The following is a 14,748-nucleotide window of genomic DNA, read 5'->3' on the forward strand; positions in this document are numbered from 1 at the left end:
TTCCTGTTATTTGTAGAAAATTTTAATGTCATTTGTCTACAGGAATGTTGGGAAAAAAAGGAGATTCATATAAATGGCTATCGTACATTTTTCACAGCAACGAAACAGACTAGTAGGGGTAGGAGTTCAGGTGGTCATTGTATTTTCATATCAAATATGTTGAACGCGGTAGTAAAAACTCTAAGCACTGGGGGAGACTACTACCAGCTACTCCTACTTAAGGTGGAAGGAAAACAACAGGTCCTCCTGATTAACCTATATAATAACATCCCAAAGGATGATGCAGATAAGGTCCTTAAGGACCTAAATAACATTCTCCATACTCATCAGGATTTGGGACAACAAGAGAAGTGTGTCATTCTGACTGGCGATTTGAACTGTCACCTATGCCCTCACAGTGAGCTTGGCATATGCGGGCTGGCTAATCTTAAGGGAGATCCCTGTACCCACTTTGAGCATTCAAAGATCGGAAATATTTTTAATAATTTGATTTATGAATGGGATTTAGGATTCGCAAATGGGTTTTGTACCCATCAGGTGGCCTTTCAACCAACTTTTAACGGGCGTGGTCTCAGGTCAGTGATCGATTTTACACTAGTAACACAAGTTACCATCGCTGTGTTCTGAGTTTTAAAACGGAGGGCAACGCAATGAGCGACCATTTCCCAATTTCATCATCTTTTAGCTTTGGGGCAGACAACCCCCAGAATATAGATGTGGCTGAAAATATTTATCGCCATGGGATTGCACTGTATAGAGCCAACGGTTATGCCATAAAATGGAATAAAGTGGACCCAGACACTTTTCTGCACACTTTAATACCAGGCAATTTGAACGTTTTTAAGACCTGTCTTGCGGAAGAGGTTAGTCCAGTACTGGTTGTACCCGCCTTTCTAAAAATAACAGGTCAAATCTGTAACCAACTAACACGTAGGTCAAGGGAAAGAGAGAGACTTAAGTCTGAAGGCTGGTTTGATTCAAAGTGTAGCAAAGCACACGCTCTTTTAATGTCAACTCTTAAAAAAACACCCAAAAGCATTCCAGATATAAGGTCAGCTAGATTAGGTTATAAAGCTGCAGTAAAGAAGAGAAAACTAGAACTAAAGGAGGATGCCTGGGAAGCTCTCCATAAGGCATGTGCATTGCGAGACAGTTCCGCCCTCTGGAAGTCCGTAAATGCCCCCTTTTTTGTTGAAAGGAAAACGGACACAATCGAGATAGCAATAGAGGAGGCCGTATGGGTAAACCATTTTTCTGAACTATACAAGAAAGATGAGTTAGTTCAGAATGTCTTGCTCACCAGACAAGTGAGGAACCTGATACCCAGGGATTATTCCCTCTGGAAATAGTATTTTCATTAGCGGAAGTAGAATTAGCTATTACAGAAAGCTCCTCAAATAAATCTCCGGGACCAGACGGAGTACCGTTAGACATCTATAAGGCCAATATCTCCCTTTGGGCACCCCTCCTGACGAATGTACTCAACAGCTGCAATAAAAATGGATTTCCATCGACCTGGCAGGAGGCGATTGTGGTGCCAATATTTAAAAAGGGAGATCGAAGTGATCCTAAGTGTTATAGACCAATATCACTACTGGACTCTTTAATGAAAGTGGCCGGCAGAATCATACTCAATAGATTACATACATGGGCCAAGGAAGTAAATGCCCTTTCTAAATTCCAGTATGGTTTTGTGTCTGGCTTGGGCACTGTCGATCATCCATGATCACGGGAAAATATGTAGTGGCTAAAAAGGGAAATTTATTTATGACCTTCGTTGATTTGAGTTCAGCGTTCGACTGTCTGAGTCATGAAGTGATGTGGGACACCTTAAAAGATATCGGTATTGAGCCTAACATACTTAATTTCATAAAAGAATTGTATAGAGGGGCAGGGGCGAAGGTGCGTTTTGGCAAAAATAGTGAAAGCACAGCTAAATTTCAAATAATGAAAGGTGTACGGCAGTGCTGTATTTTGGCACCTTTTTTATTTAATCTGTATATAAATAGTGTGGCAACTTTTTTAATTGACCAAGATCTGGACTATCCCCGCATCGAAGGTGTTGCGGTACCTATACTTTTGTACGCAGATGATGCGGTTATAATGGCAAGGACCCAAGTGAGCCTCCAGAAGGCGCTAACTAGTTTTTCAGAATACATGGGCGCGAGAGGCTTAAAGATTAATATCGGGAAAACCTTTACCATGTGCTGCTCATCTAAAAAAAGAATGTACCCTGTAACATTTTCTTAAAACAGTCAAAGATAGCGGTTACAAATACCTTTTCATATTTAGGGATCGTTTTTAACAAAAAAGGTACATGGTCTACAGCTGTAGCTTCAAGGAGAATGGCTTTTTGTCAGGCCTTTGGAGCTGTAAAACAGTTCGCAAACAAACTGGGGGGAAGGCCGGTACACATCTTTCTGGATATATATAAGGCAAAATGCGTGTCAACTTCCATATATGGGGCGGGCATTTGGGGGGCTGCTGACTGCTCAGAAATTCAAACATGTGAAAATGGTTTTCTGAGATACCTGTTAGCTGCCCCAAAATCTACCTCCACTTATGTATGTCACAAGGAGCTTGCCTTGCTCCATATATCAGATCTGGCAAAGACTTCCCCAGTTTTGTTGTGGCCCAAAGTATGGTCATCTACTGAAACTGAGTTTAATAGGGCCATTATTCAGGACTGTGTTAAACATCACGGCGCAAAACACATCCAGTGTTTAAGATATGTAAAAGCGTTTCTAACAGACATAGGCCACCCGGAGTTTTATAATGACCCGTCAACTTTATCCATTATTTCTAGAAAAGCACTGAAGGAGGCTTGCTTTGAGTATTTGGAAGATAAACGCTGGCAGGCAGAGGTAAAGAAGGTGTCGGTCATCCAAAACCAATACCTATTGCAGGGCCCGGGCATTCAGCTGTACTTATCATCTAATTGGTCCAGCTACAGTAGAATGTTGCTAACACGATTGAGAACTGGCACTTTCTTTAGACTGGCCACTTTTCCAGACATAAATGACTGGTCAAAATATCTAATACCATGCCCTTGTGATGATTCCTCTTTACAATCACCCATACACTGTATCCTATTTTGTAAATTCTACGCATATAGTAGGAAGAGATACTTGTTACCTTTGCTAAAAATATGGGGTTTGAGACAATGTAGACCTGCCTTTCTTAGGATTCAGTTATTACAAGACGAAAAGTCTATAACTACGGTCTCTATGTTTTTAAAAAGTATTATTAGATGTAGATCCTCAATGTGTTGAAATAGAACTTTATTGAATTGCATAGAGGATGGTCTTTTACTTTTTCATTTTATCACTGAATTTTATTGTATATATATGTAATTTGATGTGCTTTTATGATTTTTCAAATGAAATCGAATAAAGCTATCTTTGACTTGACCCGCGGGGCGTGTGAAGAGCCACGGGGTGAAGGTGAGGAGGTCGGTAGCTCCCCTGCAGCGCGAGTGAACCAGTGAGGTTTGCAGGGTGTGTGAAGTGACCCGCGGTGAAAGGGAGGCGGCGGGAGCCCACCCCGCATTGAAGAGCCTTCTGAAGAGATGCCCGGCATGAAGTGATCCCCGAGACGGCAAAGATGGAGTGCGAGGGAGGCCGGACAGTGTAGATGCCGGCCGTCGCTGCAAGTTGCCACGAGGGGAGAGACGCCTGAGGAGAAGTCGGGCGGAAGGTGAGCGGGTGGTCCGTGAGATTGCAAGGACCCTGCATACAAGTGGCCATAGGAAAATAGAACTATCTAGATAAAGATAAACCTACCGGGCAAGCGGAAGGTGAGGCTGGCCGATGAGAGAGCCTCCAGCAGCGTGTATGCCTCGCCAGCAGGAAGAAGGCCGACAAACAGAGACTCGCCCGAGCCAGCACGAAGCTTGTTTCCAATATAGATTGGTCGGAAGGTCTGCAGGAAATCGACCGTGGAGCCAGGCCTGCTGAGAGTCATCGGAGGTCAAGGGGGTTAATCCCAGCTCTGGCACACTCCCATGACAAGGCTACAATAGTAGGAAGGTGCCAGGGCGCGTAATAAATAAACAAAGTCCTGGCGTAGCATGAGAGAGGGAGAGACAGATTAAAGATCGAAGCGTGTAGAAAGCTGCCGGTGCTTTCAGAGGAGAGCAGTGGCTGCCATCTAGTGACCAAGTTGCATCATTACGCCCACTGAATAAAAGACAGAGGGTACAGCAAGGACTGCGCTAAATGAGATGGGTCAGTGAGCTGGGAGGCATGGCGTGTCAGGAAAATAATGCAGCACCGAGGTAGATGTCGCTGCCCCAAATGTGCTGGGAAAGAAAAAGGTGACCACAGAGGAAGCACAGCAGTTCTTGGGGAGCCTATGGCATAGTAAGGCCAAGTGGACAAACTGTACATATGCATACGCAGAGGTGGCAGACCCCATTAGTGCAGCAACGCCTATTGGCCAGGGGTGGTCACTGCAGGAGTGATGACATCAGGAGCAACGCATTTAGATGTCAGGAATTGAAGAAGACCCCGAAGAGGGCAAAATTGCAGAAGACCCCGAAGAGGGGAGAATTGCAGAAGACCCCAGAGAGGGCAGAACTGCAGAAGACCCCAGAGAGGGCAGAACTGCAGAAGACCCCAGAGAGGGCAGAACTGCAGAAGACCCCGAAGAGGGCAGAGTTGAAGAAGACCCCGAAGAGGGCAGAATTGCAGAAGAACCTGAAGAGGGCAGAATTGCAGAAGAACCTGAAGAGGGCAGAATTGAAGAAGAACCTGAAGAGGGCAGAAGAACAAGACCTTCTCAGAGAGATGGTGCCAACGAAAGTTCGGGAAGGTGAGACCGTATGGACGACGACGCGTCCAGCGAAGTGTCCATGTGACAGCAGCATGAGACGTGTGGCAGGATGCCATATCCAAGTGAGATCCTGATTGAGTGGAGAAGAAGATAGTGGCATAATGCCACTCTACAAAGAGAGAAGTAACAGTGCCACAAGGCAGACAACCATCACAGGCGTGCAAGAGAACAGGAACAGGGCAGAGAGCTCGCATCACCACAGTGTGAGCGCTTCTGAGACACCAGACAGCCATCCGAGGGACCAATGTCCCAGGAGACAGCAGATGGAAAAGAACCAAACGTAAGCCGCAACCAGCGTGAAGCAAATATCTCCCCAAAGCTCTCCCGCGCCACTGCCCAGTCCCAAGCTTCAGCAGTCCAAGTCAGATGAGATCCCAGCATCTCACCGCAGCTGCCACGGGTGACAGAAACCTCAGCAAGATAAAGGCAAACTGTGAAATCCCTCCATTTCTCCTCACTCCACAAAATCAGACCGCCGCCTACCGCCCAACTGAAGACAACCACTGGAGTTCCACAAGCATACTGAAGTAGAGCACACACAAGATCCACACGGTTCCACGGCAGCCCAGTCGGAAGACAACAGGAAGCTCCAGTGGGAGAAGAGTCTGAGTGAGAAAGGCAAATCGGAAGTAGCTCGGCAGTCAGAGGCAAGGAAGACCATTAATCACGCCGCCTCGAAGCGGAGGCTCCACATAAAGAGATCTTTCAGAGTGGACCTCACCGCAGCTCTCAATGCACTGATGCTGGACCTTCATACAAGGACCTCGACACTGTGAGATCAGACCGGTCTAAAACACTTTGCCAAGGCCAACAAATACATCATGATCATGCAGTCCAAGGCTCCAGCGCTGCCTGGCTGACGGGCCTGAAGGAACTGATTTAGTACCATCCGTTGTTTGGTTATTTTCTTCTAGGTTGGACTTTAGTCTTTCTTTTCATTAAAGGTAGGTGGAGATGTAATGTCTAGCTGGTCACATTCTAGTGTTCCGCCTGTGATGTAATACACCCTTTACACCCACCCACCACAGGCGTCACCGGTCAGGTGACCCGGACAATAAAAGGGGCCGAGTGCACGTGCTCGTGGCCATTACTAACCAGTAACTATCAGTGTCTGTGTCTGTCGTGCTAGTAGGCATGCGGGCCAAGGGCCCAGCGCATAGAACACTACAGTTCTGTTTATGAATTATCATTTGATTGGCTGGGTCTTTTCTCTGAAATTAATTTTCACGACAGTAAACAAGGGTGAATAGTAATATAGCTTTTACATTTTAATTGTAGTGGGTGCATGTTTAGCTATATTTATTTTTCAGATGTGTATGCTGTTACAAAGGACGCCTTCTCAGGGGGGGTAGTAGGCACTCTATAAATGCAATTTGAACCAAAATAGGCCAGTGAGAAAGTTAAAAAAACAAGCATCTGCAATACAATAGGTCTCGCATTTGTTAAAGTTGGAGCACTTGGAGTTGAAAATGACAATGTTTTATACTTTTGCTTTTCTACACCAGTGATAATAGAGCAATGCAAATATATTGACTCCACTGGAAACAAAAAAAACAAAAGTAAAAAACATTGTAATTCACAAACTGCTCTAACTTTAACAAATGCGAGACCTATTGCATTGCAAATGCTTGTTGCTTTTGTTGCCCTTAGTTGGAAGGGTATGCCCAGACGTGGGTCTAGTACACGCTGTGCCACTCGATTCAAGCTATACTGGCGGATGAAGGATAATACCCTAAATCTGGTTCCAGGATGCTTGTTTTCCGATCTGGGGAGGACCTGGCCTGGCAGTTCAGGCTGCACTGTTCCCATGGGGAGCAGGGTCTAGAATGATTTGCATATGGGGTTGGATCTAAGCTGGAAGGGCGTGTGGAGCAAAAAAACAAAATCGGGAAAAAAAAGATCGGCTTAACCCAGACCTGTGAATTGGGGGTGAATCCTTGGTTTGTTCAGCATTCCGTCCATCATTTGTTTGTGCTGTCATTTTCGTCCTAAGTGGGTTGGGTATGCCCAGAAATGGTCCCTTGCTGGCTGCGTCACCGGATTCAAGCTAACCTAGCTAATGAGGGGTGATACCCCAAAACTGGTCCCAGGATGCTTGTTTTGCAATTTGGAGAGGACATGGCCTGGCAGTTTAGGCTGTTCTGAGCAGGGTCAAGAATGGTTTGCATATGGTTGGATCTAAGCTGGAAGGGAGTGGCGAGCAAAAACAAAATGATGGATTTAACCCAGTTCTGTGACTGGGGGTGAATGTTTGATTTGTTCAGCATTCCGTCCATTGTTTGTCTTGTAATAATCACTAGACCGTAGCACTGCCTTCTAATAAATAAATAAATAAATCATTAAAATCAAGAATGGCTACTCCTTTTGGTATTCTTTTATTCTTTCAACAGCAGCTCTACCTTGCGCAGGCAACTGTATGGATTGCTGGGCGATCCCAGATCTCTCTCCCACCCCAAACACTTTTTGGGGGTTGGGCACACAGTATACCGCTGTCCCTAAACTGATTAGTCCTTAATATATTTATAAACTGCTCTGCAATCTCTCACCTACCCTCACCCATCACACATCAGGCTCTGCATCCCATAACACGATAACTGCACCCCGGTGGTCATCACAAAAGACAAGAAAACACTTCCAATAAGGGCTCAAATCAAAAACACCCTATCAACCAGACACTCAACACAGTGCATGGGTAGGCACTTCAGCTACTACCAACACAGGGTTATAAGTACAAGTTACTTACCTTCAGTAACGATGTATCTGGTAGAGACAATTCTAGCCGCAGATTCCTTAACGTAGAATTATCCCCAGGCGTGAGACTGGATCTGGAAATTTTTTCTTTTCCCCAGCATCGTCGCGCGCCAGGGGGACGTAACCGGGTGACTCCACCCGGACGTCAGCGAGGTCACGTAAGCCCCCACCCCGGCGCGCCGACATCAGTTTTCTTCGGAGAACTTTCTGCGCCACAACACCGTGCCATCAAAAACAAAAAACTGTGAGAATATAGGAACAGTGTGCGAAATAGCAGACAATCAGAAAGGAAAGAAGCGAATGGAGGGGGAACAGCCAATTTGGGAAAGTGCCAGGCACTGTGGCATTGAAAACCATAGAAGGGAAGAGAAGAGCACAGCCACTGCAAAGCGACCCTGCAAACAAATACAACATTCTCCCTGCATATGAAAAACTGTGCAGCAGACGAAAGAAGCCTGCAACCACAGTTTATTAACAGCGAAGGACAGAAGAGTAATGACAATTTACCCCAAGACAACAACCCCAAGGAGAGTTGCACCCCCTGAAAGGAGCAAAGACAGAAGCCCAGTCAAGAGACCCCAACTCAGAGGACTGCACATGAGTCAGAAACTCCAAACCAGGAAAAAGGGGAAAACATGAGAAGGCCCCACACTGGAAACACCAGAGTGTAGGGATGCAGGAGCACCCATGAACCTACCAGTCAAAAGGACCAAAAGGAAGGAAAGAATGCAAAACCACCAAACAAGCCTCCCGCTAGGGAGGAGTGAAAGAGGACATTCGCAGAAGACAAAGCACCCAGCAGCAGGTGAGTGCGGAAGTGCAAGCTAAAGACCCTCGCAGAACAGGGAGGAAGGGCGGGTCGTGAAGGAATCTGCGACTAGAATCTGCTCTACCAGCTACATCGTTACCGAAGGTAAGTAACTTGTACATCTGATAGAGACTAATAGCCGCAGATTCCTTAACGTAGAATAGATACACTAGCCATAACCACAGGGAAGGAGGGGTCTGCGAGAGGACCCACCAACCTTGACATAACAGAAGGCCCCATAGGGGTCGAGTCCAACGGACAGGGCTAGGAGCCCTGTCCCCCCCAGGCAAGGGGAACCCCTACAGTCAGAACACCACCGATCCCAAGGGCGATGTGGGAAGAAGTATGGAAGAGTAAGCCTGTTCACACTCCGCAGAGGAAACCGGGGCAAGGCAAGAGGACGCCGAAGCACCCCATGCCTATATCAGGCACCAAAACCCTCCATCCAGGGCCAAGGCACAGAAGAGATAGAAGTACAACCAAGAGACACCAAGGAGACGAGGCAGAAAGAAGGCAAGCCGCCCCCAGCTCCCCCCCAATCACACCCGTGAAGAGGGCAGCTGATCCTAGCACAGCTAGAAGTCAATAGTCCAGACAGAACAGCGCCTACAGCAATAAAGCAGGCATAAGCAGAAAGAGCAGTCTGGGGACACCCAGGAAGACCGGGCAGGGTGCGCCTGAACAGGGAGGAACAGAAATCCATCCCAGCCCCCAAGACAGAGAGCCAGAAGGCAAAGAAGGCCCCGGACACCTCAGGAAGGGGTCCGCACACACGACACAAAAGACAGGGAACCAGAGCCATGACGCCAGGCCGCAGACGGCAGGGCAGACCAGGCTAACAGCGAAGCAACCCCGGTGAAGGACACCCCTGGGCGCCGCTAAAGCATTCCAACCGCCTAGAAGGTAATTGCACCTGCAACATACTTAAACGCCAGGGAGAGCAGAGACCTGAAGGCGACCACAGCTTCCAAGCATAGAGCAAGCTATATAACCGATATCACTACCCCACCTCGGGTATGTTTAGTCCCAAGACATGGGAACCCTCTTAGGAAGAAACTACCGCAGCAGAGGACAACAGAAAGATATGCGGGGGAAAACCTCCTGCAGAAGGCCTGTCAAGCAGCCAAGAAGAAACAACCAGAAGTCCTAATCTGAGGGCCAACCTGGGGTAGATAACCCAAATGAAAAAACACAGTCAAGAAGAGCCGGCCAACAGAGCCACAGTCCCAACAAAAGAGGACTCGCAGGCACATGAATCACACAGATCACACAACTGGGGCGACCCACCCCTATGAAAGAACAGCTCCCAAGAACCAGTTCAACGCACAAGGCACTGAGGAGGAGGAGGACTAAGTCCCACCAAGAACCTCCGGATGGCAGAGTCTGCAAGGGCGTGGCACAAAATAGCACTAACTAAGGGAAGATTCACCAGCCGTTCCCCAATATTTTCTGGGAACACACTGTCCCAAAGTCCAGCATGGCGGCGAAGGGCAACCGAGGAAGCTATGGTCCTACCAAGCACCTCCAAGATGTCCAGAGTGGAACGAAGAATAAACGCCGCCAGCTGTCTGCCATCTAACGCATGGTGCCGCAAATCAACACCAGCACCCTCCTGAACAACTGCAGATCCAAGGGACTCCGCCGAGTCCCAAAAGCAAGAGGTGGCCCTAGCCAACACACAAAGTGTTAAGGGCCCGCAGAGCCGCACTGGTCGAAGCAAACATATTGCGCACCCAAGAGTCCAGCCAGCGGGCGTCCTGGGATAGTGGATAAAACTACGACGGCAGGGAGGGAAAGGCAGTCCGCAAAAGGGGCCCACTAGCAGAGGGGTGGAGGGAAAGATACCCCAGGTCACGTGGTCCTGGAAGGTGACATTGCAGAAGGTGTTGGGGCACCGCATCCCTCGTGGCGGGTGCCCCCCAAGTCCCCATCAGAGAAGAACGGAGCGAACCCTCAAAGGGAAGCAGCAACTCCCTCCCACTAGAGCCCTGGTAGAGAAACTCCAAAAGGTGATCTGCGGGGAAATGAGCAGCCGGCTCACCCATGTGCAAAATTCCCACAGCCGTGGACACAGCGCGAGCGAAGGCCACACCCGCCTCTGAAGGGACCCGCTGTGGGGAAAGCAGCTCCTCTGTTGGAGACTGTTACAAGCAAAGGCGACCATCCCCATAGCCAATTGGAGTGGGGAAGGGCCAGGTACAGAAGGGAGACCGAGGCGCCGAGGAGAGGGGGACCTGTGGTTCCTCTGGCGAAAACCGCGGCCGTGGTAACGGTGAGGAGCCGGCCTTTGATGATATTGGCGAAAAAGCCACGACGCGGCGCCCCGTCTCCCGCGAGGATGACACCAGCAGGCGTCCACCCTCCAAGGAAGAACGAACATCTGAAGACGAGTCCACGACCAGACGCCTGTCCGGTGCCGTAGAATTCGCAACCTGGAGCTGGGAGTCGTTGTCCGGCGCCACCGGAGACGCCGGACAGGCCTCTGCCGCATCACACAGCACCGGAGACTGGGGCGGGACCGGAGCCGAGGCGGCTAGGGGACTATGCCGGCTCTACCTCCGACAAGGCAGCTGCCTGCGTGGAGAGACGAGAGGCACCCAGGGAGTGGCAAGGAGCCACCCGCGCCAGCGATCCATGAGTGGGCGAGAGGGGTCCGCCGACCCCATGGTGGCGTCAAGGCCAACTCGACCTCCGGCAAGGTAGCCGCTTGCGCGGAGGGACGAGAGGGACCCGGGGAGCGACCAGGAGATCCCCCCCAGCCTCGACCCACAAGGGTACGAGAGGGGCCCACCGACCCCTGTGGCGCCGCCAAGTCCGACTCGTCCTCAATGAGGCGGCCGCCTGTGTGGAGGAATGAGAGGGGCCCGGGGAGGGACGAGGGGTCCCCTGCCGGCATTGACCCATGATGGGACGAGGGGGGTCCGCCGACCCCTGTGGCGCCACCAGCAGCTGTCGGCGCTGTAGCAGCGTCACCTCGGCCTTAGAAAGGATCACCTTGTCAAAGGGCCGAGAGGGGCTCTGGATGCGACCCGAGCCCCGGCGACCTCCCGCGACACCACAGGGACTTCCACAGGAGTTTGCGCCGAAGCTGGGGTGCCGTGGTCCAACGGAGGGACCCCCGAAGGGCAGCACCACATCCTCCAAGCCTGGATCCAAACCAGTCGGCGCCGGGGCCAGAGCTGCCGGCAATGCCAAAGAAGGCCCTCACAGTGCAAGGGACCCGCTGACGTAACAGGAGGGGAAGGAGGAGGAGGAGGAGAAGCCAGCGAGGCCTGTAAAGCCAGCGCATATGTCTCCATCTGGGTTCTCGACGCCCCAGCACCGGGAAACGGTGGATAGGGGGACAATACGCGGGGCTGCATCACCCGCTGAGAACCCACGCCCCCAACAGGCCAGAAACCAGCCCTCTGGGACAAACTGCGACACTTACCGACAGGGGAGCCACGCTCTTGAGGCAGAGGAGAGGGATGAGGACGGTGACAGCTGCCTTGACAACCTTCCGCAGAAGCTTATCGAGGTGACGAAGCGGACCTGGACAGGCGAGCTGAGAGAAGTTTCATCCGGCTTTCCCGCGGCGACTTCGGCTTCAATTGTTGGCATACCTCGCAATCAGTGGAGCTGTGATCTTCCCCCAAACACCACATGCAACTGAGCTGAGGGTCCGTTGCTGACATCAGGCGTCCACAAGACGAACACGTTTTAAAGCCCGAAGGCATCCGCACACTGTTCCCACAAAACACAAGCATAGAAACTTCATTTGTTAAGTAAAATTAAAATAAATTAACTTACATCTTTCTATTGCGAAAGCAGCTAGTGTACTGCTACAGCTTTCATATTCTGAATGGTTGGCTATCAATTTATCAAACATATCCTTCACAACTCTTGAAATACTTTCGAACACAGTATTTCTGCCCTCTGAAAAAAAGTAAAGGAAAAACATTTGTTTTTCATACAAGGCATAGGTGTTGCTTAAAGTTGCAAAATGAAAGATATTTACAACGACGTCTGTCACTGTAATCATTAAATCGAAATGTACAACAGTTTGACCCCTCCCTACCCTCATATTCCTAGCACGCTAAGTGTACTACATGACCCAATACAAAACTGTCTTGAAAGAGAAGCCTGCTATACTGATCATTATTGGTCGATGGGTCTATGCATACCCCCATAAGGAGACACCTTTCTCTGCATGCGTCACTGATTTCACTTTTTTACATGTATGAAGATTTTTTAAATGTACTGGTTGGTGCATAGCAGTAGTACTGTCTAAAGGTCACATCAAAGTGCATTAAGGGAAAAGGAGTAAGAGGACAAGCCTAAAATATTATCACATAAAATAATGTTAATTTTAGCAATAGATTGCAGGAGCCAAGAACAAAGGAGTCTTACAGCAATTGCACAAGATCTGAGCGGACTAAATTGCACTTTGAGCACCATAAAAGCAGCAGTGCTGCCAATTGCGCTTTCAAGGTAAAACAGCCATTTTTTATGGCTACATGGGATTGTCGGAGATTAAATCGTACAAAGAACACGTATGGATTTCACTGGCACTAAGCCAATGCGATCCGTCGCATTACCTGCCTATGGGCTACCGAAGCCCCTTCTGTGTTAGGGGTCAAAAGTGGGTTTTGCACCCAAAGCACGGAGGCGGCCGGGGTTAAGCTGGTGCAGCTTGTGCCCGCTTGAGGGACTGCATGGCCGCATTCATTGCACCCGAGGCCACATTGTTATACCTGCAGCCCCACCCGTTTTCACCATGTCCATCTTGGATTCTGGCCTGAGACACTGGCCCTCTAAGCAATTGGCTTCACCGTTGCGATTAACAGCTAGCGGTTGTGACACAGAGAGAGAAGTCGGTATGCAGTAAATGGTAGCCGCCGGCGTAATTAAGCCTGAGAGCGGAGGGAGAGAGCCATGACAGTTTCTTTCGTACTGCTGGGGGAGGGCAACACCTGTCATCCTCTGCACCCGACAACCGCCGTCCATGCTGACATCGCCAATGGACTCTTTCTTGTTGAGAACACTAGATATGCTCTCTAAAGAGATTGAGTTGACAGAGCAACGCCTTTTGTTGGAAGAGGTGAGAACCGTCCCTAACCTAATTGGTACAGGCACTCCACCAGTTTTGTCAAATTGTAATATAGATTCTAGTACCCCTGCTTTGCCTGATATTTCTAAAGATCCCAAAATTGATGGCAGCCCAGTGATGGAACCCCCGGGCAAAAGGAAAGAAGGAAGGGCTACAGAATCTGCTATAGTCAAATCTGTGAAACTTAGTAAAAACTCGTTTCGACACTTGCAGATACACACGTGCCAACCGCCCAAGAACAATTTCAACGCCCCTCCTTGACGGTCTATGGCAGAAAATGGAGCAGATTCTTTCAACGCTTCTCCAACCGATTGTTAGTAGACTATCCAAAATAGAGGAGAGCATAACTAGGCACTGAACTAGTAGGGGGGAAAAGCGGTCAGGTATGTTCAACCTGAACTACTATCCGACCGTTTGGACCGCTCAACTGCACATTCTTTGCTGCTTCGGGAACCTGCATCAACATTGCCGGTTGGGAATGTGGTCGACATGCTTAGCATGCAAACCCATAACTTCCTGACAGAGCTCGCAAAGGAACTCCTCATTAGCCCACCAGCCACCAAAAACCTGCTCTATCTTAATGGTAGAGGGGCATCAAATGGGGAGGGTGGATAGTGAGACTTCCCCTAATGAGAATAGTGAATGTATGGGCGGAAGGAGTGGTGTAGACTTTAATCAAGGGCATGCAATTTTGCAGAGGGAGCAGCCGTTCAAACAAGGAGGGATATTAGATCTGCCCCCCGCAGCATGCCCCTTTGTTATTATTCTATCTAGTTAACACCCCAGAATTGAAACCCAATCAGCAGGAATCCACTTCCAGTTAATGCATAAGGCCTTATACTCGCTCTCAATTATCGATGGGCATGATTAAGTTACACCAACACCTTATTATGGCTAAAAAAGTAAATTGGGTGGGATTTGCGCTGAAACCCATAGGAGGGGATTGTATAGTCCTAAATTTCAATATTCTACTAGTAGGTGATCTATTGAGACTGTTGCCTAACATCCCATCACTTGACACTGAGATCTTTGCACTTCTGTTAGGTTTCTTTTACAAACCTGTCAACTATGCCTTTTTAGGAGACCTTGATGCATGCGAGTGACTATCTAAACCCCTCTCAAATTTGAGTGTAAAAAAACATTATGGTCCCCTCACAAAAGGGACTTGACCTAGAGGGAAGAGACCTGGAAGGTCAAGACTGGATCCTGATCAATTTCTACAATAAATTTATAGGCAACCTGGCAACGGTATTAGAACCATTGCAAA

General features: G+C 48.9%; 1 protein-coding gene across 5 annotated transcripts in view; it reads right to left on the reverse strand.

The window, feature by feature from the left end:
* Positions 1-14,748, reverse strand: part of ADAD1 (adenosine deaminase domain containing 1) — a 1,111,472-nt gene that overhangs the window by 629,248 nt on the left and 467,476 nt on the right. For all 5 annotated transcript variants that reach the window (XM_078676822.1, XM_078676823.1, XM_078676824.1 and 2 more), the window contains one exon: positions 12,182-12,307. In XM_078676822.1, the coding sequence (XP_078532948.1) occupies positions 12,182-12,307 (126 nt within the window). The remainder of the gene's footprint in view (positions 1-12,181; positions 12,308-14,748) is intronic.

Source organism: Lissotriton helveticus, chromosome 2_1 (assembly GCF_964261635.1).
Source record: "Lissotriton helveticus chromosome 2_1, aLisHel1.1, whole genome shotgun sequence".
Lineage (NCBI taxonomy): Eukaryota > Metazoa > Chordata > Amphibia > Caudata > Salamandridae > Lissotriton > Lissotriton helveticus.